The 27,317-nt window shown below is 39.1% G+C and overlaps 1 protein-coding gene across 1 annotated transcript; it reads right to left on the reverse strand.

The window, feature by feature from the left end:
• Nucleotides 1-584: 584 nt before the first annotated feature.
• LOC117544558 (RAC-beta serine/threonine-protein kinase-like) lies at nt 585-26,721 on the reverse strand. The gene is given in 14 exon segments (XM_034213754.1): nt 585-677; nt 765-867; nt 1,164-1,251; nt 1,331-1,545; nt 11,978-12,055; nt 12,057-12,107; nt 14,072-14,194; nt 14,313-14,381; nt 14,950-15,015; nt 16,690-16,821; nt 25,725-25,878; nt 26,059-26,170; nt 26,306-26,434; nt 26,594-26,721. Coding segments are annotated over 14 exon segments (1,446 nt in total). The 5' UTR covers nt 26,640-26,721; the 3' UTR covers nt 585-597.
• Between the last annotated feature and the right edge of the window lie 596 nt (nt 26,722-27,317).

Below are 27,317 nucleotides of genomic sequence, written 5' to 3' on the forward strand. Positions count from 1 at the left end.
GGCAATCAGTGTATGAAGTCACATTCAAGCCTCCTACGCTAACACAATCAATTTCACTAAACTGATGTGATTCAATTTGATTTTGATGTCCCCTATTTTCTGAAACATGAAAAGGAAAAATGAAGAAAAAAAGATAAAAGCACACACTTGCCTACAAAAAAAAGAAGCACAAACTCCCACTGCTTCCTCCATCGTATACAAACCTTGTCAAAGCTAGCTCTGCACTTGAAACAGAGAAGAAAACTGTATGGCTTCCATAAAGACTATAAAAAGGAGAGTGTTCAAAATGATTTACAGTTTGTAAAAGCAGCAGTAGTTGTTGATAGGACATTGTGCTGATGACTGTCAGGTACTGAAGTCCAGTTTGATGCAGTACAGCCAGTGTGGCCAGGCTCTGCCCATAGTGTGGACGAAGAGATTTACTAAAGAACAATATGGCTGCCAGCCAAGGCACTTAGATCCTGACGAGTGTGTGTGTGTGTGTGTGTGTGTGTGTGTGTGTGTGTGTGTGTGTGTGTGTGTGTGTGTGTGTGTGTGTGTGTGTGTGTGTGTGTGTGTGTGTGTGTGTGTGTGTGTGTGTGTGTGTGAGAGATGCTATCACTCTCTGATGCTAGCAGAGTAGGAGAACTGGGGGAAATGTGCTTGTTGGCCAGGTTCCTCGCAGTCCAAGCTGTGATCTGGAAGAACAAGACCTCACAAGTCAGTGGTACATTCCAGTCAAGAACCCTGAGTGTCACCATGGGAACAGGTTCAGTCATACATACACTTGTCCGGGGGGGTGAGCGTGATGGTCTGCGCTGTGAACTCATCATCAAAGTACCGCGTGTCCGTCTCCGACGTCACCTGCGGTCTGAATAGTGGTGTGAGCTGGCACAGGAAGGGGAGAAGATAAAAAAGGCGATGCTTTATAAGCATGTCAGACATCCAGCAAACATATAGAATACACGTTTTTAATCAATCCAAAGCCAAAGAGATGATTTAAATCTGCTCAGTATTTCTGTACTCAGCAGCACGGTTCAGGATGTGAGCATTTCTTTAACATGCATCAGAGCAGAAATCGGAGTTGATATTGTTACAACCTGATTAAAGTGTCTAAAATCATAGGCAAGTAAATGCTCTGCTTCTGTGACTAAAAAGCCAAGCTCAGTTCCAGAGTGTCTTACCTTTTTCTGTACCACATCCTGCCAGTTGATGGTAATGAAAAACTTGTGACTCATTACTTCTTTGGCATCATTGGGACCGCCACCCAACCTGTCAGTCCAAACAATATCATGTAAGATTTAAGTAGGCAATTCCAAAGTGAAGTGAGAGGAAGAGCCGGGTTCATTACCTCTGTTTGGGGTCCTTCTTCAGCAGGCCGGCCAGGAGTGCCTTGGCCTCTGGAGACAGATTCCTGGGGAAACGGATCTCCTCCATGAGGATGAGCTCAAACAGACGCTCATGGTCCTGGTTGTAGAAAGGCAGGCGGCCACACATCATCTCATACATGACTACACCCAGCCCCCACCAGTCCACCGCCCGTCCATAATCATTGTCTTCTAGGACCTGAGAAACAGACATTTGCCTGATTACAAAGCACAACAATAACAGTGAGAGGTGATTTTGAGTTTTCAGACTAGGAACGGTTTTATATAAATATAAACGTCACTTAACTAATTCATGTTTTGAGTACAGTAGAGTCATGAACTGAGGTGTTCCAATGATACATTTAAGCCTTCAGCTTTTACTCAAAAGTACTGTTTTTTTGCCTCATTTACAATTTACAAAAATTAAACAAGCGACTGCCTGTGTTTCCTGGTCAAGGTCAGGTTCCTTGAACACAACACGAGCGTAACGTGTCATCACATGGTATATGTCACGTCACATACAGGAGTTTAGCACCGGAACGCCTCTCCAGCACTTCAAATTGCAGTACCCATAAGGAGCTGTACACATGCGTATTTTGTGTGAGTGCGCGAGCAAGGGAGAGAGAGAGCACCGGTAACGGGGATTGTTGTTGTTAGCATCTGGTTAGCTAGCTATGCTAACGGATATAAGGAGCTTTTTCTACAACCAGGTGGAAGAGAGCTCTCTCCTGTCAGACTGAGAGGCTCTGATAACCTCAGCTCAGTGAGGTAAAGGCACACCTTTATATGATCATTATAGTTATAACAAAATAAGAGAATACATGAAAAACAGGTGTACTATATGACAGTAAAACAAGAATACAGTTTTAAAAAGGGGAGCGATTTGTAAAATATCCATAAAGAAAAAAAAAAAACTGTTTACAGTTCTGTTTCATATGGGTGTTGAGAGATGTATCCATAGATCTCTTAATTTTGCCCTCGAAGTGCACCAGATTGATGCTTTTAACTTCAATATTAAAAAAAATATCACACCCCACTTAAAGTGGACCTATTATGCTATATTTGAAAAATATATTGTAGGGCCATACCTATACAAAACATGTCTGTGCATTTTTGTTTGCCTCTGCTCATACCCCTCTTTTGCAGCCCTGTTGCAAACAGGCTGATTCTTCTGCTAGCCACGCCCCTTTGTAACATCACGCAGCTTTCCTCTGCTACCGGGAGATCTCAGCTAAATGCTGCGGTGATTAAATGCCATGTTATGCTCCTAACCACTAACCAAGCTTTATTTCTGAAACAGTATGGAGCTCAAACCTTTCTCTCTCGCAGGGTTTACCACAAGGACATTACATTACACATATTCTCTCCAGTAGCCTACAGCGTTAGCTCCATGGTTAGCTCTGAGTGTTAGCATGCTTGCTAATGTAAACACACAGCATATTACTCCCAAAACACGCCGCACATTGTTTCTGATACAGCTCATACAGATGTAGCGCTTCATTTCAGACGCCTACCCGTGCGGGTCCGTGATCGGCACTGGGTGGGCCCCTGCTGAAAAGGAAAACCCCCCCGCAGGATTTGAAACGCCCCCTTGATAAATACATTTAATTATAATGAAACCAGCTGCAATGGATCATGGATCCACCAGGGGGAGCCGTGATTAAAAAGCTGCCACACTGGAACCCATGTGAAATAAACAGCTGATCTACAGGTATCTGATATAGCGGATATTTGTTAAGATCCATATGTCACGGATAGGATCATATTCTGTGCTAAATAAGAGACATGTAATCACTTACTAAACATCTCCATGTTTTTATTTAACAAAATAATGTTTAATTCACGTTGGCGTAAGTACAAAACCATCGCTATGTTTTTAGATCAGGAAATGCATCCAGGCTCAAACAAACGATTTTCAATCATCATCCTCACGATCATTTAATGTATCATATGTTCGCGAGTTGAAATGAATGCACTACATTTAATCCACGTGAGTTTACAACAACAAAAATAATCGCTTTGTTTTTATATCACATCCGACCGGAGGAAAATGCAGCACGGGTCTCACTACCGATCATCCTAATCCCACGGGCAAACAATAATATGTACAGTGTTAATAGTTTACTGTATTATTAGTGTCTAATATTACTGGGGATTTCGGAATGGTAGCCTACTGGATTTTGATTTATTGTATCGGCTTCATATCGCAATATATTCCCGAAGTCTGAAATGCAAAAATGTCCCACATTAGGGCAATTCACCCTACATTTAATCATTCATACAAAATCATATTTCGTTTATTTTTAACGAAATAAATGTGGTGTAATCCACATAATTTACTGTGTTAATTGTTTACTGTAGTATTGTTTAACTTGAAGGTGCCTGATGTGAACATTTCCAGAATAACTCTAGCTTGAATGGCCTTTGTATGTATACAGTAGGCCTACAGTATAGCCCAACCATGTACACCTTCCTTTTTTCCCGTCCAAAGTTTGAATTGGATAAAGGTAATGGTTATCGATGGTGCTTTTATAGCCTATTGTATAATAACTGTGTGATTTATATTGCTTTTCAAATGCATATGGCCACCCATTTACACTGCTCTTCCCGTCAAGAATATGAATAGAACTTAATTAGATCACTTTACATTTCTGCAAATACATTTTTAATCACACACGTCTCCCCACGTCTCCCCGTCCCGAAAATGATAAATAAAATAAAAAGAGGAAACAATTTTCAAGTTCAGTTTTCACCGTTTTATTTAAAATAACTGACATAACAGACACCATACTGTAGGCCTATCTGCTGCGGAAACCAGGACGAGCTATTTCGGGATCTGTTTTCCGGGGGCTCCTCAGTCTCTCATTTACCCGGTTCCTGATCTTATACCACTGGTCAATGTTCAGATTTGGGAACCAATGGGAAACATAGGACTCAATCTTTTTCAACCTCTTGACGGGAAAAAAGGGAGGTGTAAATGGTTGAATGATGAATAAACAGTGAGGAGGGGTACAATATGAATACACTAGATATACACAGCAGCCCAGCCTGTGAGCAGTATGAACACCAATGAGCGCTCAGCTCGAGATACCAGCGAGTCGAGAGAGAGAGAGAATGATATCTGCATTTTCTCTTTTGGTTTGATTAGGACACATCCTGGGGATTGTGTTTACAAACATTGACCAGACCGTTCACCAGCCCCCACCCCCCATGTTGCCCATGCTGTCCTGTGTTGCGAACTCTTTGTTTAAAACGAATTGGCCATCGGAATGTGTGGAGGAATTCTCCCAAGGGTCACATTCCACAGCTCTCCCCCCCCCCACTCCTGTGATCTCCCATCCCCCAGTCTGTAGGTTTGTGTTTGCATATTTCTATGCCGTAATTCCTACTGGTCCTCTCACGCACATACATTCTCCTTACAGTATACATACATAGGCTATATGAGTCCGTGTATCTACGGACCATTTGTTTTTCTTTATTAATAAAGTAAACGGAAGAGCGTCTGAGAGGCGTTTTTGCCCTTTTGCTTGTTACCTTACTAAATGGTCTAATGGTCAGTGGAGCGAGGGGGGAGGCCCGCGAAACTCACGGAAGTGATTTCAAAACAAAAAGCACTCGTTTGCTTGGAACAAAGAAAACGGCCAAGACACACATTGAGTCCAGAAAATGAATGTTATTAAGGGCTGTAAATATAATAAGCCTGTGTCTAAAATTGACAACAGGCTTATTATATTTACAGCCCTTAAGATACACTTTTGTGTTTAACAGCTGACCACTACCATGACATACTTTGTTTTAGTACATTTCGCATGAGAGCAAAATGTATAAATATGAGCATTAAAATATATGAATATGAGAACAAAATGCATGAATGTGTGAGTGACAATATATGAATGTGTGCATTGAAATATGATAATATGAGAGCAAAATGTATGAATGTGTGAGTGTAAATATATACGTGTGTGAGAGTGAAAATGTATGTATGTAAAAGGAGAATATATGTGTGTAAGAGTGAAAATGTATGTATGTAAAAGGAGAATATATGTGTGTAAGAGTGAAAATATGCTGCATTTTGAATGTCCGATAGTCCACCATTTCCACCGGAAATATCAAACATTTAATAAAAGTGAAAAACAATGAACAAGACTTAACGTATTCATCATAATTAATTATATTTTAAATATATTTTTGACTTTGTTTAGAGCAGTGATCTTCTACTATATGAACATTTTGGACCCAAAATCACAAAAAAAACGTAAAACAGATTTTGAAAATGATATTATTTTTCATAGGTAACACAAACATACACAACGAAACCATTTAAAAGCTGGAAATATATACATGGGATGTCACTATGATAATGTGAAAGTTTGATTGAGGTAGCATGGGATTTCATTCTGATAAGGCAAAAGTGTTATTATAAATATAATACAAATATATATATACACATTATGTACAAAAATCAGTTTTTTCTGTCTTTATCTGTGCCACGCTTCATAGCGGTTTCTGTCAACTACGACATAGAGGGCAACATCACAGGCTCCTCCTCCTCCATGTCAAAAAACAAGCTTATAGCTTGACTCACGTTCAGAGTTCTCTTCATTATAGTTGAATCTTCAAAACTCTAAATGTATCTAACTATATCTAAATTCTCAATGTTTGTCTGTCACTTTACTTCAATCGCAGTCTCCCGCCGTCTCCCGCCGCCTGTCTTCGTATATCTTCGTCTCTCTCCATTTCCCGCCGTCTCTCTTCGGTTCCCGCCGTCCCTCTTCGTCTCTTTTCGTCTCGTTTCGTATCACTCCGTTTACCTGATTACCTCACCCCCTCCCTGGTAAATACATCCTGTTGAGCAGGATCTACAGTTTCCAGTCTTTTCCGTTTCGTAAAATGATCAAATACGGCGAAGATATTCAAATATGTGCTTCCATTTTTCATACTTTTGAAATGTATTAACTTTATATCATCGTATCTCCGTGTTTACTGGGTCTTTTTGCATGAAACAAAGACTGGGATATAGTTTCAAGCCAGTACTTTCGACAGAAACACACGGCAACGTTGTCCGGACGCGTCTATCGTTTTTCCAACCCAGTTTAGATTTAACCACGCCCACTTCCGCATTACGCAAGGATCGACGTAGCTCTACGCGATAGCGTCATAGACGCGGCACAATCTGAATCTGACAAGCGAAATACCATCCTTTTAAACGCCGCATATTAATATACAATATAATAGTGCTTCTTTGTCAATATGACTGACGACCACACTTATGCAGTGCTGAGGTAATGTTAATTCATCATTTAATATGAATTCCTGATGGATATAAGAGGGATACATTAGCAAACATCTGTATATATAGCCTATAATGTTTCGTTTTTTGTTTGTCATGGAACATATTAACGTTTTGACCTTCTGTTTAGGATGTAAAGGTATCTATTTAATATTTTTATTTAAAGATAGACATTTATAATATGTTATAAATGTCTATTTTGTTATATAATACAACATATAACATTTGACATTAATAACAGGCATGATTATTACACAGTCAACCCTTATTCAGAGTGCCTAATAAATGTATATATTTGTTTACAGTACAGATTTTGGCTTTTTTGGGACCATCGCACATGTGTGTAAATAACAAGTACGCTGTATAATCTGCAACAACTGTCAGGTGGTGTTATTGATTATCTTTGCAAAAGAGCCCCCACCAATATTGATTTTGAAAAATATCTTTTAATTGAAATATGGGAGCAAAAACAAAAGGGTAGAATTGATCATACCATATTATGTTATTATTGCAACTGTTTTATTATATTGTGTTGTTTTGTTTATATATATATATATATATATATATATATATATATATATATATATGTATGTGTGTGTGTACAAATGAATTAATATAAAGTGTATATATGTGAGTGTGTGTATAAATGAATGAATACATCTGTGTGTATACATGAATAAATACATGTGTGAGTACATATAAGTGTGTGTTTATATATATATGTTTATAAATGAATAAATGTGTGTATATATATATAAAATAGTATCATTAAATAATGCTGTCAGATAAATGAAATACACAGTAATAGTCAAGGTTATATTCAATATTCTGCACTTACACCAGCTGATAAGATATTTAAAACGTCTTTTGTTTGTCCTGAAAACGACATTTGAGGATGCACACAGGCTATTTATAGATGATAAAACACCAGTAATACAATCTCAGGAATCTTCGATATGGCTTTGATTACAGGATCGTTTACTTTCAGTCAACAAATCCTTTGGAAAGACAAAAAACAACTATTCAATATCCTGCTTTACCGCGACCGCTATAACTGCCGAAGAAGAAGTCTATGACGCTATCGCGTAGAGCTACGTCGATCCTTGCGTAATGCGGAAGTGGGCGTGGTTAAAGCTAAACTGGGTTGGAAAAACGATAGACGCTGTCCGGACTGTTGTTTTTATGCGGCACCGGCTTGAACAGGTCATGTGATCTGATCACGCCGGCGTGACGGTCGACTCCAAAGGGTTAATATTAAATACATATAAGTATTTTTACAACTTGTATTTAGAAATACTCTGTTGTAATTATTGATGCATAAATGTGTTCATCCATTCAATGTGTTATCTGCTATAATGGGGTTAATGTATGATATTACTTAATAATACAATACATTATAATATATGATATGATAATTACATTTTAGTTTTATTCATTTCTTATTTCATAGTTTCTCATTATTATTATTTTTATCGCTCATCTTATTTTTGATTTTATTAATCTGTGTGAATCTGTGCTGTCCTGTTTTTCACTCTCACCCTGTTGCTGTTTGAACTACTGAATTTCCCCACGGGATTAATAAAGGTCCATCTTATCTTATCTTAATGTATAAGTTGATTTACTTCAATCTACTGTACTGTGTAAAAACACCCCAACAATATTACAAGAAATATACTGCATAAAGCAAACTATATACTTTATTTGATCTAAAATATTGATGTTTTTTCATTAAAGTAGCTTGTGAAAACCATACAGTAACAAATAAGTGATTAAATGCTACAGTATTCAGCAAACACAACTGCAGGGCTGCAAACATTGCAAACAGACTAAGGTCGACAACAACCAGTTGTCTTTGTGTATTTTGTGAATGAAGCGCCATCTCATGGTTAAATCCTGTAATTGAACAAATGGGGAAATTGGGCAATGCCCTCTAGCAATTTGGCAACACCCCCAGCCACTGGGATCCGCTGGGCTTTTGACTGGGACACACCCATTTGAGTCTGATCTGGAGTGCTACATCTGTAGCTTGACATGTTCTTTCTTAAGTGTTTACCGCTAGAACAGTGCCATTATATGTATTATATATATAACAACTTTACTCTTAAGCCTCCAGCTCCCGCTGAATATACAGACACACAGTGTGCTCTGTGGCACAGTCATGCTGGAACAGAAAAGGGCCTTCCCCAAACTGTTTCCACAAAGAATTGTCCAAAATGACTTGGTAAGATGAAGCATTAAGAATCCGCTTCACTGGAACCAAGGGGCCTAGGCCAACCCCAGAACAACAACCCATAGCATTATCCCTCCTCCACCAAACTTTAGAGTCGGCACAACGCAGTCAGGCATGATCTTTGCGTCACTGACCAATTTGATATTGGTGTGATAGAAAAAAAGAACATTATTGTCCAGCCGCGGCCGGAAAATCAGTAAGCAACGTTATTACGCTATAATCGATTATGTTCTGTGACTGCATCGATGCAGAATCCTCCGCATCGCAATGCATCGTAGAAACGATTAATTTCAACACCCCTAGTGACCCCTTTGTAACTTCATGTGGTCTGCCACTTTGTGGCTGAGTTGCTGTGGTTCCTAAACGTTTCCAATTTGCAATAATACCACTTACAGTTGATCGTGGAATATCTAGGAGAGAATAAATGTCACCAACTGACTTGTTGCATCCTATTACAGTATCACGTTCGAATTCAGTGAGATCTTTAGAATGACCCATTCTTTCACAAATGTTTGTAAAGGCAGACTGCATGGCTAAGTGCCACACATGTGGCAATGGGACTGAATGAAACACCTGAATTCAATGATTAAGAGGAGTGTGTGAATACTTTTATCTATATACAGGGTTCCTGCAGGTTTCACCAACTCAAATGTAAGACTTTTTAAGACCACTTTGAATAGAATTTAAGACCTATTTCACGGCAAGAAAGTATGAAGGAAAATTGCTATGAAAGAAGAAATACGTACATTAAATATATTCATGTTTAACATAAGAACGATGACTGAACATAACAGCACACATAACTGTGTTAGCGTGTGAGACGTGTGTGTGTGTGTGTGTGTGTGTGTGTGTGTGTGTGTGTGTGTGTGTGTGTGTGTGTGTGTGTGTGTGTGTGTGTGTGTGTGTGTGTGTGTGTGTGTGTGTGTGTGTGTGTAGTGCTAGATCGTATACCTCCTGGGTTTTCGGCGGCGGAAGTGACATAACCGTAGATGAGAAGTCGGCAACTTTTGTATTAAAAGTTTAACGTTTACCCTAAATCAGTGGTTCTCAAACTTTTTCTGTCAGGCCCCCCCTTTGGAGAAAAAAAAAAGTCGGGCCCCCCCCAACACAAATAGTCAGGCTCAGTGGCGGCGCCAAAGATTTATTTTGGGGGTACTGTGGGGTAGCTTGACGTTTCATAGAGGCTTCTCAAACATTTAGGGTTTCCCATTAATGTACCGGGCGCTACAGAGGAATGTTCTACTGCAACACTCGCCACGCATATACAGTGTTCCAGCAACTGTTACAATGAAGGCTCAATAATCAGCTCACGGCATATAGGTGTAAGCAGGGGTAAAGTGCTATTTTTATAGGTGGTGTGTGGACCTCACATAGGGGGGTCCGGGGGCAAGCTCCCCCGGGAAGATTTATTTTTAAATATTGAAGTTAAAAGCATCAATCTGGTGCACTTTGAGAGCAAAATGAAGAGATCTACAGTATGGATACATCTCTCAACACAGAACTGTAAACGGATTTACTATTTATTTATCGATATTTTACAAATCACTCCCCTTTTAAACGTTATACATTTTTTAATGTCATATAGTATTTCATAATTGTTTTTAATTTATTTATATTAATGGTGACCAAAACGTTTGAGACCCACTGAGATAACACTGAGAGTCCTTTAGCTCACTGAGTCTCTCAGTCTGACAGGAGAGGACTCTCCTCCACTTTGTTGTTGAAAAAAACCAGAAGCTAACAACAACGATCTCCGGTACCGGTGCGCTCTCTCTCTCGCTCGCTCGCGCACACACACAAAATGGCTCGTTCCACACACACACAGAGCCGAGCTTTAATGAAACACAGACACCCAGACGTAATAGTACTGTATCATATTATTTTCGAATCAATAATTTTTCAAAATATGATTTTTTTAATTTTTTAATTTAAAATCTTTTTAATTTTTTTTTTTTAATAACCATTTTTTCTCCTGGTCTCTCGCGCCCCCCACTTTGAGAACCACTGCCCTAAATAGAGAAGAGTTCCTCTCACGCACGTCTTGTCACAAATATGAGGTTCATTAACGAATAATGAGATCATACTCTATATCATACAACATTAAAATGTGTGAAATATACTTATATTTCAATTATAATGGTTTGATTATTAAATAATAACTTACAGTTCTTATTTCTGTTGCATTTGTGGATAAAACCCAAAGAACATTTAGGATATATATATATATATATAAATACTGGTCAGATATCCACCAGATCTTTTAGTGATTTTTGTCTCTCTTAAGTTGCAACATCAAATACAAAAGTTAATCTGAAACAAACTCAAATACCCTAATGAAATTAATCCACAAATGATTGTTATTATAACTTAAATGTTATACCTGGAAACACAAATACACAACCGAAAATAATACATTTAATATGCTTGTCTCTTGTCCTGGGTGGCAGATTACGTCACTTCCGCCGCCTAAAAACAAGAAGCATTCGGTCAACAATGACAGAGAAGAGACTGTCAAGTTTGGCTGTACTCAGCATTGATTCAAAACGCACTAAAGCTTTGGATCTTAATAAGCTTGTGAGCAGTGGCGGACTGGCCATCTGTAGAATTTGGAGAATCACAGAATGGCACTGTAGATTTTTCATAGCTATGAGCAGAGTTGTAACGCGTTACTGTAATAATATTACTTTTGTCGGTAACGGAGTAGTGTAACTCTGCGAGTAAAGTAACGAGTAAAGTAACGAGTTACTTTATTTAGAGAGTAACGAAGTAGTGTAATATATTACTTTTAAAAAAAAGTAAAATCATAAAAATATCAGGGCCTTTGGTTATAGATGCATTCTTATGAATTACATTTAAAAGGACACTCTCTGAAATTAGGGTAGATGTTTTTCATTGTACTTTTCTTATTGTACTTCATTCCTTGCATAAAGTACAACATGAGTCACTATTGGGTGATCGTGCCCCTCCTCCCCCTATAATATGTGGGTAATGTATTTATATCTGCCGCAAATGCTCCTTAACTAATCGTGGTAGTTAATATAATGCATGTAGTGGTTGTGTGGAGGTTCAACTCTAGATGGGTGGCACATGTTGAACATGTCAGTACCTTACCTCAGGAGCCAGATATTCAGGAGTACCACAGAACGTTTTCATGGTAGCATCAGGGGTAATGCCCTCCTTACAAAGGAACAAAATCAGTGATTTTTACGTGGCCGTCTTTATCCAGCATCAGATTCTCCAGCTGACAGAGAGTAAAATGACAAACACATCAGATCTAAATGATATGATCATTTATATAATGAAACATTCTAGGCTTAGAATTCATCATGTTTTGATTACATCTTAATTGAGTCAATGCAAAATCACTGACCAACAGCGCAAAAATTAATTAACATGGCTAATAATGTTGTAGTTTTCAGTTAGACAGGTGTGCACTGCGCTGAGATCCTATAACACCACAATCTTTTTGGATTGACACCGTTTTTTAATGTGTTACGACAAATTGTAACCACATGCTGCTATGGTTACTCATTTAAGATATATTTTGGAATGCAGTTGCAAACAAAACACATTATACTTTAGATTTATTGACAAAATCAACAATTTCTCAGCTGTTTGCTATAAACAAATTACACAAGAACGGTTTAAGTAGTTCAATGTAACTAATATTACAGAAGTTTTTATCCAAATTCAACACAAAATGCTACTTTAAATGACTACTGCAGCCTCAAAATTGTTCAACCCCTTCATGACAAGCATCTTCAGAACTTAGTAGAGCACCCTTTTGCTGTTCTGACCCGCTGCAAATGTGAGGCATAGCCAGACACGTGTTCACAAGGAATCTTAGCCCCTTTCTCATGGGCAATGGCCTACAGTTCAGCAATATTCTTGGGTTTTGCAACCGCCTTCTTCAACTCCCACCAGAGATTTTCTATGGGGTTCAAGTCCAGTGAATGTGACGGCCATTCTAGAATCTTCCATTTCTTGTTCTTTTGGATCAGTAGTGTTGTACGTCTTGGGTTGGGGCATGGAGCCCTTCAGTGCTTAGTATGCGCCTTACTGTGCAAACTGAAACCTCAGTGCCTGCTGACACCAAGTCTTTCAGCCGCTCATGGCTTCCTCTTTCTGCCACGTCCAGGTAGTGTAGCCACTGTTCCTTTAACTTTGAACGTGCCAAGTATGCTTCCAACTATATCTCTAGGAACATTCAGTCATTTTCAATTTTTTTGTATCCACAAAAATCCTTTTGTATCCTTGTGCAAGGCCTCTTCTCTGAACTTTTTGGACAATTATTTTTCTAACATGCAATCGAAGGTCACTCAACAAACCCAGAGCCAGTCCATGTATTTATGTGTTCTGTCTCAAGCACACCTGAACAAATGAAGCCCTGTATTAGTTGCACCAGGTGTGCTTAAGACAGGGGGTTGAACAATTTTGAGGCTGCAGTAGTCATTTAAAGTAGCATTTTGTGTTCAATTTGGATACAAAAAAAAAAACCCTGTCATATTAGTTACATTGAACTACTTAAACAGTTATTTTGTAATTTGTTTATAGCAAACAGCTGAGAAATGATATATTTTGCCAATAAACCTAATGTCCAATGGGGGTTGAATAATTTGGATTGCAACTGTAGGTGTTGTCATGGTTACTTATTTTTGCACAGCCAGTGCATTATTAAATAGGGTTAACCATTTTTAACTAGAACAACTTGACTAGAAAATGTCTTTATCAGGGGTTGATGGATACCCTGCAGTCAATCAGAACCGAGTAGCCAGCTATAGATTCATTGTTTAGGGTTATTATTAAACTATATATGATAAGGAGCATCATATTGCTGCACATTGATCAAATCTGGCCAGACAATGTGCAACGGACACAGAATTGAAATTAAAAAAACTATTTCCCGTCAGGAGGAAATGCTTATTCCATCTTCCAGAGACACATTAGAGATTCATTCCATTTCAAGAGAAAAACATATATAAGAAAACGTTTTTTTCAACCCACAAGATGATTATGCAATAAAGGTCTCTGGATTATTTTTAATTGATAATCAACATGGACTAAACTAAAAGCTTATTTATTAAATTGTCTAAACTTTGATAGTTAAATCTAAAATGAGAATCCTTCATCACATTATCTTCTCTAAAGTCATGTTATAAACCATGCATAAATACTGTACATTTTAGAACTGATTGGAGTATTTACCTTTAGATCACGGTAAACAACATCACGTGAATGGAGGTACTCGAGTGCCGACACAATCTCAGCACCGTAGAAGCGCGCCCGGTCTTCTGTGAACACTCTTTCCCGGGACAGGTGGAAGAAGAGCTGAAACAAATGAGAGCACAGAGGGAAACACCTTATAGAGAAGCTCTGTTTCAATAGGCAGGGCACACTGTGACATCAAATCTCCATGTGACGTTGAAACGTGTATGTGAAGTCTCACCTCTCCTCCATTGGCGTATTCCATTACAAAACAGAGTCGATCGTGAGTTTGGAAGGCATACTTCAGTGTCTGCGGACACAAATGATTGGTGATGAATTTCTGTTTCTGAATAAAAAGCTATTAAAAATCTACAAAGACGAATAAAACGAATGTGGCCTGTCGCCAATGGCATGCTGCCAATATAGACCAACTTCCCTATAAAACATCATCCAGGATACTGTACGTTGGTCATGTTGTGTTCGCAACTTTCTCTATCAGCAGTTGTATCAACATTCTTAGAGTAACCCACTCTGTCAACTGTTGCTAGGTTTCTAAAAACAGAGGTCATGGCAATCCATTCATCAATTGGAAATAAACTATTTTAATTCTGGATTTAAGTCTTGTACTACACCAATACTACAATACTATTGCTACAATATAACACAATGTGGCTAGAAGACACGGAGTGAGAACAATTCACTATTCATACAAAGAACCGTGGTGAAACATGTCTCTCAGCGAGCAATTTCAGACTAACCTGAGGACAATTTGGCTGATGAAGAAGATCAAAACAGAGCTGACTGCCCATTCTGAGAGGCCCGGCACTGCATGTACATGCTTTATTTATTGTGTCATTTGTGATCCTAAAGGTCCTTACCGTTAGGAAGGGGTGTCTTGTGTTTTGTAACACTCTGCTTTCTGTAACTGTATGTGCCACTTCATCCTGCCAACAAAAACATCATTTTCAGGAATACTGAAAACACACAAGATGAAAAGGTTAAGATTTATGTAAAGGGAGGAGAGGCATCAAATTGCTATCCATCTTGTTTGACATGATCTCTATTAAGTGTAAAGTGTCCAAATATACAAAAAAACTGGGTTACAGGAAGGTACATAATAAATACTGCAGTAGTCCCTTACTTTATTCTGCTACTAATCAGCAAACCCCAGCATGGCATCATCAGAGGCTGGACACTTGCCACATTATTTGGGTGCTCAAATCAATTCAGGGATGCAAACTCATCAGGTAAGAAAAAGGTGACAAGGTGACAAGGATCTGAGGCCCCCGACACCCCCCCCCCCCCATGGAATATCGGCTTCAATATGGAATAGGAATAACAGAGGATTTTAGCAGTCAGAACAACTAAAGCAGCAGGTAATAATAACAGAAACGCCAAAGAGTCACATCTAATAGAAATATATAAAAGCATTTATTTTAATTGTGTAGCAGTCAGTTTATTATTTTGGCTGTTGAGAATTTTGAAAATGTATTTTCATGCCTCTGTGCAAGGCTTAGTCTTTCTATCTGTATAGCCACTGGTGTTAAGTAACTAAGTTCATAAACTCAAGTACTGTACTTGGGTACAATTTTGAGATACTTGTACTTTACTTAAGTATTTCAATGTTTTTGCTACTTTTTACTTCTACTCCACTACAGTTCAGAGGTACATGGTGTACTTCTCCTCCACTACATGTATGTAATACCTTTAGTTACTTTACAGATGTGGATGAATGATGTGAAATCTAATCAAGTGTTGAATCAGACTTTAGTTCCACCTGGAGTAAATCCACCAGCTACCCTGCAGTATACAAAGTCATTCAAACTAGCTTCACCTTTACCAGCTTTGAGAACACTTTCATGATCAATCATTATAAAACATATCATATATATTATTCTGAAATGGACCAATCTGCACAATGACTACTTTTACTGTCGCTACTTTCACTATATTTTGATGATAATACTTTTCTACTTTCACTTGAGGAACATTTTGAATGCAGGACTTTTACTGTAACAGAGTATTCCTACACTCTGGTACTTTTACTCAAGTACAAGACCTGAGTACTTCTACTTTTACTCAAGAACAAGATCTGAGTACTTCTAATTTTACTTAAGTACAAGATCTGAGTACTTCCACCACCTCTGTTTATAGTCTATGAAAAAACGATTAGAAAACGAAGGCTACAGCTAAGGTTAGCAGATAGTCACAATGTATGCTAGTTAGCTAGTTCACTGCACATCACGCTCTGCCGCTCCGACAGGGAGTTCTGCTCTGAACACCTGCACTTTTCTAACAGCTGTTCACCACCGGTACAGTCTGTGCCACAGTGACACTACAGCTACTGTTAAAGAATTCACTCCAACATTTCCAACAAGCCTTCCCAAGTGCCCAATTTTCCAGGGTAACCAGGGTACAACCAGGGAACAACGTTGATCATTTTAGTGCAGGGCCGACATTCCCCTGAGCTTAAGCTCTGTCAACGGTTTACACAATATACATTTGCTGCTGTTAAGATGTCACACATTGTACAGGGGCTGCGCATCCCCCTCCATCTCGCCCTTTCAACCATGACACTCTCCAAAAAAACACACACACACACACACACACACACTTACCTTGGCTATGATGACCTCTTTGCGCAGTATTTTCATGCCATAATGTACACTGGTAGACTTCTCTTTGACCAGAATCACCTTCCCAAACGTCCCCTTTCCAAGAAGCTTCAGGTACTCAAAGTCACTCATCGTCTGAAATGTAAACACGGCCGGTCAGAAAGTTCACTAGGTATAAGGATTTGAAATACTTTTGTGAAAATGTCTGCAAATTTAATTAAAAAAAAAAAAAGGTCTGAGAAAATACACCCTTCAACAGAGTCATTTTGATCATAATTTCAGGACCTTGCCAAACACCATTCTTCCTGCACTTGGTAGTTTGTTGTTGTTTTACAACTGATAATGAAAATATTTCTCTAACTATATAATGTACTCTTCTAATTAAATATAAACCACTTTGGTATTTGAATTATTGAAATTAGAGTCTGACCAAATGAATAGGGTCCATTGGGGGTCACTTTCTCCCAGTCTTACCCAAACTTATATTGTTAAAACTCAATTCCACTTGTTGTTCCTGCCTTCTCAGATATTTTTGTCTAGAGCAGCCACGAATAACAATGTAAAAATCACTGGATGGCCCCATCGCCTTGGCCCCTCACCTTCAGTCAGTGGAGTTAAAAGCTCTCTTGCTTATAAATGTCTGTCTGTTTTACTTGCCCAAAATCTAATCTTCTTTGTGGGTTTATAAAGTTGTATTTAAGTGAGTTTGAATACAAATACAGTACTAAATGTTGGACCAGTAACATCCATGGATAATTTAATAGAGGCCTCTTAAAAACAACTAATTTGTTCCAAAGAGGAATATGCTTTAAAAGGACCGTTTTCATTAAGATTTTGCTCTTAGGTATTTCTGAATTTAACGAGCAGCCCAGAACCTAATATGAGTAAAATTGTTATGCCCTTATCTGAATGAGTTAGATTTTGTATAAACAAAAATAAGAAGAATGGTGAAACAAATCAACTTCAAGCACCTATAATCTATAATAATAACCAAAATGTAAAATACAAAACATGTGACAATTGACAGGTGTCCCTGGTGTAATGGAATTTTCGGGAGCAATATTTTCCTCAACACCTGGTAGTGTTAAAGCAACAAAGAAATGGAGAAACTGAAACTGCAGCTCCCTCAGCTTTACAGCTTAATCGAGTTTCAGTTCATCGTTAAGCTGACAACATATTCAATTAAAAAGGATATGATAAGTCAATGGCATGTATTTTTTAATCAGATACACCCAAGTGGCGACAAACCTGTTATTGCAGATTTAACACAAAATGAATATCCCTTAGCCTTGTGACACAGTAGTGGGTGTAGAGTTGGGAATAGCTTTATTAAACAGGTGAATAGATTTAGTGTTACAGCCAGTCGAATATTATTGCTACATAGCGGTAAACTATAGTCTCTAGTTAAACATATTAAAAGAGATCAAAAGTCATCACAAAAGTGATTAAAAACAAATAACTTGAAAAATAACATGTTGGAAATATCTGTTATAAAAGGGGTCTAAAGTGACTTATAGGCAGGGGTGCACATCACTTTTTTGCCCTGGTTCTCAAAGGAGCACCTGGAGATGTTGCTTGGTGCTCATCCTTAAAATGAAATAAACCGTAACTTTTGAGGGGTCTTGACTTTATTTGCCAGACACACGGCACTGAACACACATGCAGAGGTGAACACAGAACACACATGCAGAGGTGAACACAGAACACACATGCAGAGGTGAACACAGAACACACGTGCAGAGGTGAACACAGAACACACATGCAGAGGTGAACACAGAACACACATGCAGAGGTGAACACAAGACAACATTAGCACGACCAGTAATCCTACAAGCTGTCATCACTACCCTCCTGACTGTTCTCCTCTCTGTCTTCCTCTCTGTCTTCCTCTCTGTCTTCCTCTCTGTTCTCCTCACTGTTCTCCTCTCTGTCTTCCTCTCTGTCTTCCTCTCTGTCTTCCTCTCTGTCTTCCTCTCTGTTCTCCTCACTGTTCTCCTCTCTGTCTTCCTCTCTGTCTTCCTCTCTGTCTTCCTCTCTGTCTTCCTCTCTGTTCTCCTCTCTGTCTTCCTCTCTGTCTTCCTCACTGTCTTCCTCTCTGTCTTCCTCTCTGTCTTCCTCTCTGTCTTCCTCACTGTCTTCCTCTCTGTCTTCCTCACTGTCTTCCTCTCTGTCTTCCTCTCTGTTCTCCTCTCTGTCTTCATCTCTGTCTTCCTCTCTGTTCTCCTCTCTGTCTTCATCTCTGTCTTCCACTCTGTCTTCCTCTCTGTTCTCCTCACTGTTCTCCTCTCTGTCTTCCTCTCTGTCTTCCTCACTGTCTTCCTCTCTGTTCTCCTCTCTGTCTTCCTCTCTGTCTTCCTCTCTGTTCTCCTCATTGTCTTCCTCTCTGTCTTCCTCTCTGTCTTCCTCTCTGTCTTCCTCTCTGTTCTCCTCTCTGTCTTCCTCTCTGTTCTCCTCATTGTCTTCCTCTCTGTCTTCCTCTCTGTCTTCCTCTCTGTCTTCCTCTCTGTCTTCCTCTCTGTTCTCCTCACTGTTCTCCTCTCTGTCTTCCTCTCTGTCTTCCTCTCTGTCTTCCTCTCTGTTCTCCTCATTGTCTTCCTCTCTGTCTTCCTCTCTGTCTTCCTCTCTGTTCTCCTCATTGTCTTCCTCTCTGTCTTCCTCTATGTCTTCCTCTATGTCTTCCTCTATGTCTTCCTCTCTGTCTTCCTCTATGTCTTCCTCTATGTCTTCCTCTATGTCTTCCTCTCTGTCTTCCTCTCTGTCTTCCTCTATGTCTTCCTCTATGTCTTCCTCTATGTCTTCCTCACTGTTCTCCTGACTACCCTCCTGACTGTTCTCCTCACTGTCTCCCTCTCTGTCAGACATGGTAGCTGATGATGTAGGCCTACTTCTTTCTCTCTGGTTGAGTCTGCGATTAGCTGCTTGCATCCACAAGTCAACAGCTGGGTTTGGGTCGAAAGTCTCTGTTGTCATCTTACAGTAGACAAGTGGATGTAATCAAATAAGTATGTGAACATAACCAATAACCTACCATAGCCAATAACAAATGAATGTAACTTATTTTATTTGTGTTGTTTATTCATATCTTATTTTACCTAGTTAACATGTATTATTTATTTCCGGATCTTTCTTCAGAACAGAGAGAAGTACACTTTAGACAAACTGCTCCCATCTTCACATTTACCACACAAAAAAACATATTTCAGTTCAATGGGGTTCCCTGATGCTCACGGTCTGGTCATTTTTTTAATAGGAGCCATAGTTTTTGAACAGGTGGCAAAATTGTCAGATATAATCCTCAATGCATTCTTATGGGACTCAGTGCTGCAGTTGGTTGCTGGGCAGATTGGAGCCACACACCTGAGTGACATCATCTAATCAGAGCAGACACGCAGACTGGAGGTTTGTATTATTATTTGTTCAAGAACTTCATCACCATGGAAACCTTTGATCTCTGGGCTTACACACACAGGTGTTTGTAAACATTCATTCACTACTACTTACATTTAATATCTAACTCCTTCAGCCTACTTTCAGCTATAAACCATTCAACTATTAACTTATTCAGCTATTTCAAGACATTGAGGCTATACATGTTGTTGTTATTAGTAGGTGATTTTAACCTGCACATTAATGATGCCACAAATTCTGTAGCTACTGAATTTCTTAATATTACTGAATCTTTTAATTTCAAGTAACATGTTTAGACCTTAGACCTTGTTTTTTCTCTGGGACTAGATGTTGATCACATCCGTTGTGAGGATCTACTGATCAGTGATCATAAATGTATTTTCTTTAATCTATCTGTAAAAACCGACCCCATGTGCCTCAAAACATCATTACGTTGTTCACGCATTATTACACAGAGTACAGCTGATCAGTTCGCAGCTCACTTTTGCAGTGATAATAACACTAACATGATCGATGTAGAGCTTTTAATACAGTCTTTTAATCATCATTGCTCCACATTACTGGACATAGTGGCACCTCTAAAGGATAGGACTAGAGCTATCTGCAATACTTCTCCATGGATAACGGATGCTGTCTGCTGCCTGAGGCGGAAGTGTCGCAGGACAGAACGACTATGGAAAACCACTGGGCTGGAAGTGCATCGCCTTTATCTCAAAGATCTAAGATTGTCTTTTAATGCATTAGTAAAAGAAGCTCGGACTGCTTACTTTGCTAAGTTAATAACTTCTTCAAAGAAAAATCCCAAGATCCTATTTGACACAATTAATAATATTGTTTCACCGCCACTAACTACATTACCATGTCTTTCGAATAATGACTGTAACAAGTTCCTTATCTTCTTTGTAGATAAGGTAGCATCTATTAGGTCCAGTATTAATCCTGGGATTTCACTGCCCAACTCTAGCCCATCTCCATCCCATGATATGCTTGGCTCATTTGAACCTATCAACTCACAAGACCTGATGGATTTAATTAGGAAAATGAAGCCATCTTCGTGCCCCCTGGATGTAACACCGACTTCACTATTTTTAAAAGTTTTACCAACCATTTGCAGTACTGTATCAACTATTATTAATACTTCCTTGTCTACAGGATGTGTCTCTTCCTATTTTAAGCATGCCACTATTCAGCCCATATTAAAGAAATCTAACTTAGATCCAGCCTTGCCCGTGAACTACAGGCCTATATCTAAACTACCCTTTCTCTCAAAAGTTCTAGAGAAGGTCGTGGCCAACCAACTCACTGCTGCACTGGAGAGGCACAATATTTACGATAAGTTCTAGTCAGGTTTTCGGAAAAAGCACTCCACTGAAACGGCTCTCCTGAGGGTTTCTAACGACATCCTGATGGCTTCTGATGTGGCTGATTGCTCTGTGTTAGTACTTCTTGACCTAAGTTCGGCGTTTGACACTGTAGACCACCATATCCTGATCAAGAGGTTACGTGACTGGGTGGGCATATCTGGCATAGCATTAGACTGGTTTGCATCATATCTTGCTGATAGAAGTTTCACCGTCTCGATTGGAGACTTTGTGTCAGACTCCTCTCCACTGTCCTGTGGTGTCCCGCAGGGCTCGGTCTTGGGGCCTCTGTTATTCTCCCTATATTTGCTACCCTTAGGACAAATCATAAATAGTTTTAACATTACATATCACTTATACGCGGATGATATCCAGCTCCACATTTCATTCAAACCTAGTGAGGCTTTTAGGATATCGAGACTCTTAGAATGTCTTAGTGCCATTAAGGACTGGACGGCAGATAACTTCTTACAACTGAATGCTGATAAGACGGAGGTTCTGGTTGTTGCACCAGAAAGGATTACGCCCTTGATTCTGAAAAGTCTTGGACCTTATTCCTCTGCTGCCAACTCCAAACTGCACAACTTAGGGGTAATATTTGACCAATCCGCATCGTTTGATACCCATGTTAAGCAACTGACGAGATCATGTTTTTTCCACCTACGAAATATTAGCAAACTGAGATCTGTAGTTTCAACACCCGACCTAGAAATGATTATCCATGCATTTATTTCATCTCGCATTGATTACTGCAACACGTTGTTCTCCTCTCTCAGCTTGTTTGCCCTTGGTCGTCTGCAGTCAGTCCAGAATGCAGCTGCAAGACTTCTCTCCCGGTCAAACAAATGGTCCCACATTACCCCGATACTCAGATCCCTTCACTGGCTCCCTGTAGCTTATAGGATTAAGTTCAAAATCCTCACTCTCACCTACAGAGCTTTGCACAGTCAGACTCCTGCTTATGTAGCTGACTTAATTCACCCTTATACATCAGCCCGCCCACTCAGGTCTCACAGGCAAAATGTACTGTCTGTCCCACGTACCCACCTTAAGACCCGTGGTGATCGAGCGTTCGCAGCAGTGGCTCCTAAATTATGGAATGCTCTGCCTGCTCATCTACGGTCTGCGGAGTCTGTTGACTCTTTTAAAACTATTTAAAAGATATTCCTGTTTGGTCAGGCGTTTGGGTAACCGGTGTGCTTGGTCTTATTCCATTTAATACTATGTTTTTATTTTCGTTTGTTTTAAATTTCATTTGTAAGTTTTGTTTTATTGTGTTTTTATTGTGTCTTAAATTATGCTCTGGTGCTTTTATGACTTTTTAACATGTGGGTTCATTGATCATTGTACGTGTCCTATATGGATGTCTTATTGTTTTGTCAAGCACTTTGTGACTTTGTCTGTGAAAAGCGCTTTATAAATAAACTTGACTTACTTACTTGTTTGTACCTTTTTTAAACATTTTCTTTTAAATATTAAGCTTCTTCACTATTTGTCCTACTCTTCCAGTTTAACATTTCACTTTCAAGTTTTCAACAAAGTCATTGCAATGCATTTGAGCTGTAACAATTTTATTCAAATCATTTCACTTTTCTGCATTTCTCTGCTAAGTTCAGCAACACACTTACTTGGTTTTTGTAGCTAAAAGCAGCTACCATTCAACTAATAAAATATTCAGCTTTTTCTGCATTTTCAGCTAAATTCAGCCATAAATGTTCACAGTTTACAGCATTCACATGCATTTTCTGCAGGAAATGCATTTTCTAGTTATTATTATTATTATTATTATTTCAACAAAAAGTTTAGCTCTCAATAACTTCAGCATACTTTCAGCTACAGAATCCATTCAAACATCAAAATATTCAGCCTTTTCAGCACATGATGGGAAACTTTATAAAATATTCAGCGTTTTAAACTCTTTTTTTTAACATGAAACTCAATGGGACGACACTTCAAATCCTCTTTAACCTACACGGTGTGCAAAATGCTACTCTTTCCACATACTTTCAGCTATAGACTTCATTCCAACTTTAAAATGGTCACAAGACATTCAGCTATTAAAGTTGTATTCAGGTTTTTGATATCTTTTACAGTTCTTGAATTATCAACGTTTAAGTTTTGGTAAATGTTCAGGCCGTTTTAGATTTTATAATGGGTGTCTATGGGACAGACTCTTCAGGGCTAGAGTGTGTGACATCATCACTTGTGTAGAGGGTCTTTAAAATCTTCTGAAAGATTATTTTAAAACTGCTCTCACACCCAAAATATACACTCTATTTCAGGAGCATTATTAGTCTGGCCTGCTCAATTGATTCATCATATCAAACTGACCCACCGTTCTGGCCTAATAGTGATCTGAGTGACAAAAAGTCCACCAAGCTTCCCAATAGACTCCCATGTTAAATGTGTCCGGATCTTTCTTCAGACCAGAAAGAAGTAAATTTTAGACAAACTGCTGCCATCTCCACATTTTACACACAAAACACAAAAAAACACAGATGTGTTCATCAGGGTTCCTTCATGCTTACTGTCAGTTAATTATTTTGATGAGAGCCATAGTGGCCCCGGTAATGGTACAAATCTCAACCTGTCGTTCAATGGACAGCTTCCCCCCCCCCCCCCCATCTATGTATATACTCGCATTTTAGACTCTGTTACTAACTGTACATCTGTAGACTTGGTATGTCTTAAATGTCCGGTTAGGATGTATTAGAACGAAATCTAAAATGAAAATTGTAAATAAGCAATCTGTATGTAAAAAACCACATGTATGTAAATTGTAAATAAGCCATCTGTATGTCTTATATGTCTTAAATGATATGATGAATTGGAAATGGGGGACCCTGATGTAAACAAGACGAAAGTCTTTCTCTGGTCTGTATCCCCTTAACAATTGTATGTTTTGAGCTGTACTGTACTGTATCCAATATACAAGCTGTTAATAAACTTTTCAATCAATCAATCAATCAATCAATAGTTTTTGAACAGGAGGCAAAATTGCAGACACAGTTGAGTGACATCATCCAATAAGAGTAGACAGCCAACACACACAGATACAGACAGACAGAGCTACAGACAGACAGGCACACAGGGAGAGATTTTTTTTTCTCCCCCTCTCACACCCCTTCAAAAATAAAAGCCCTATAGATTTCCTGTATCCTGCTTACTGCATTTTCAGCTTAGTTCAGCAACAAATTTGCACAGCTTACAGCATTCGCACACATTTTCAGCAGGAAATGCATTTTCTAGTTGTTTTTCTTATTGAGCTGCACTGTACTAATTAAAACTGAAAAATCTCACATTTTAATCTTATGTAACGGAAAACTGTCTGGAGATGGACTGCTAATTTAAACACTCCTTAAATAAAAAGGTAGTAAACCCACTGATCTGAAACTTCAGCTCAATATGTTTAAAACACACATCTGATCCAGAGTTTCCGTTAGCCGGTAATTACCGGACTAAGACCGGTAAAATGGCAAATCTAAATCACTCCGGTCAAAATGTCCAGTCAGAATAATTTCCCCTTAGCGCAATACCGCATCAGTTGCGCCACTGATGTGTCAGACAAGAAGAGTCAATTCTAATGTCTAACATTTAATGTGGAAAAATATATTTATCCTCCTGACGGGGACATTTTGACCCCTCATGTAAACAAATGCATAATGCTGCGCTATACTTTGCCGCCACACCCCGTTGCCAAGCAACGCTTATTGTTTAGGTGTCCTTTGATACGCAGGCAGTCATAGCATTAGCTAGAACTAGCTAGATCTGATCGATATGGACATAAACGTGAGTGAAGTAATCGGACGGGAGAGAGAGATAATAGATCAGAGATCAGATCAGCTGCTGCTGACGGAAACACGCAGCTCTACCGGATCACCTGCAGCTCCGCCCGCTGTGACGGACAGGTGAGCAGAGCAAACTCACACTTCAAGTTAGAAGATCACACTTAGCTATTATAAAAACCTCTCAAACTACCTAAACTAGTCATAGATATGTTTATTCTTTACTGTCGGGTCACTCATTACTGGATCAGCCAGCTGCATGAGACGGATACTGACGGGCTGTCAGGAGAGTAAAAGAGAGGCTCCGTTTATTATTCTTATATTATTATATAGAGTCGTTATCAATTTGTTTTAAAGCTCAATAAATAACAAAGAAGACCTTTGACCAGCACTTTTCTCCTTTTGTTCGGAAGATTTAAACTTTAACGGACATGTTGACCGGCAAAAATAAATTCTAACGGAAACTCTGATCTGATCCTCTCACCACTTTGGAGCCGTTCTTGGTCAGAGACACCTCCATCTCCTCCAGGCTGCTTTCGCTGGGTGAGCCAAACAGATCCATTGGTTCCTCCTCCTCCTCCTGTTCTCGCATCTTCAGACTATTTGCCACCGACTGGATTGCACGCATCCACTCTTCTCTGACAGGCAAAAATCCCAAATATTGTCAGGCATTACATCAAACAAATACAACAAGTATTGCAGAGTGCTTGACACACAAATACAGCTGAATGCCATTTGATGAATCACTTGAAACGTTTTCCCAATATTTTTTGCACAAAATGTCAGCTTGCTTGACATATATTTTACCCTGTTCTTACCTCTCCTCATTACTGTCCACGTGAAAGGTGCGTTCAATGACAGTGGTACACTGTAGGCAACGGATTACAAATGTGTTAGGCCGGGGTCTTTCAGTCTTCATTAACTGACACTCTGTGAAGAACACAATGAGGATATTAACAGAAACTGCTGATGATAGTCTAACTGTTTGGAACTCAAAACAGCCTTATAGCTTTGAGTAGAAAGCAATGGCGTTCGGAGTGATGTTTTACCATCTGGAGAACTGACCTGCCACTGAGAAGTTGTTGAGGGGAGGTGAAATCTGGTCGTTAAGATCAGGTTTCTCTTTGTAGCCAATGAAGGAACCGTCATTTTTCAGGATGAAGTACCTCGGCCTCCATGTTTTGATATATTCACCTGGGTCAAAAATGGGATGCAATTATAACAATAACAATCAATAGGAACATATCTGTCATTTTAAGATGACTTGTTATGCTAGATCTGTTAATAGTTTTAGATTTAAGATACAGGTAGACCGAGTGAGAATGACATCTTACGGTTTCTCTTCCTCCTTACCTCTTTTGTGAAGCCATCCCTCTCTGATTATATTTACTTCATTCATGGTTGGAGATGTGTTTCATAGAGGGTAAGGAACACGAGGTCAGGGAGGGGAACAGTGGATTCTTGTTCCGTTCAAGTCTCAGTTATTTTTATAAAATCAGGACAGCACCTGTATAAAAGTAAAAGGACATTCTAAAATAAAAGGCACACATTTAGTCATTATAATAATGTTCTGATGAAAGTGGTTTCATTCTGTGAAAGTCAGTGGCGAAACGTGTCTATCACAACTGGACCTTCTGTAGACACACACACACACACACACACACACACACACACACACACACACACACACACACACACACACACACACACACACACACCACACACACACACACACACACACACACACACACACACACACACACACACACACACACACACACACACACACACACACACACACACACACACACACACACACACACCCACCCCCATCAAGGATATAGAATACCTTGGTTGAAGGATATTCTACCCAGAGGACAGAACAAGATCTGATTGGTTGCTTTCTTTTCTAACACAAAACCACTGAAATGCGTAGTGCATGGTCCGAGAAGGACAAACAAATCAACGTAACACTGTAATATTACAGATCAACAACACAGATACCATTCTCATTTATTCATTTTATATACATTTTATTTATAGAATTAATTCAATTTGTTTTATCTGAGTGTTCCAT

This window comes from Gymnodraco acuticeps, unplaced genomic scaffold (assembly GCF_902827175.1).
Source record: "Gymnodraco acuticeps unplaced genomic scaffold, fGymAcu1.1, whole genome shotgun sequence".
NCBI lineage: Eukaryota > Metazoa > Chordata > Actinopteri > Perciformes > Bathydraconidae > Gymnodraco > Gymnodraco acuticeps.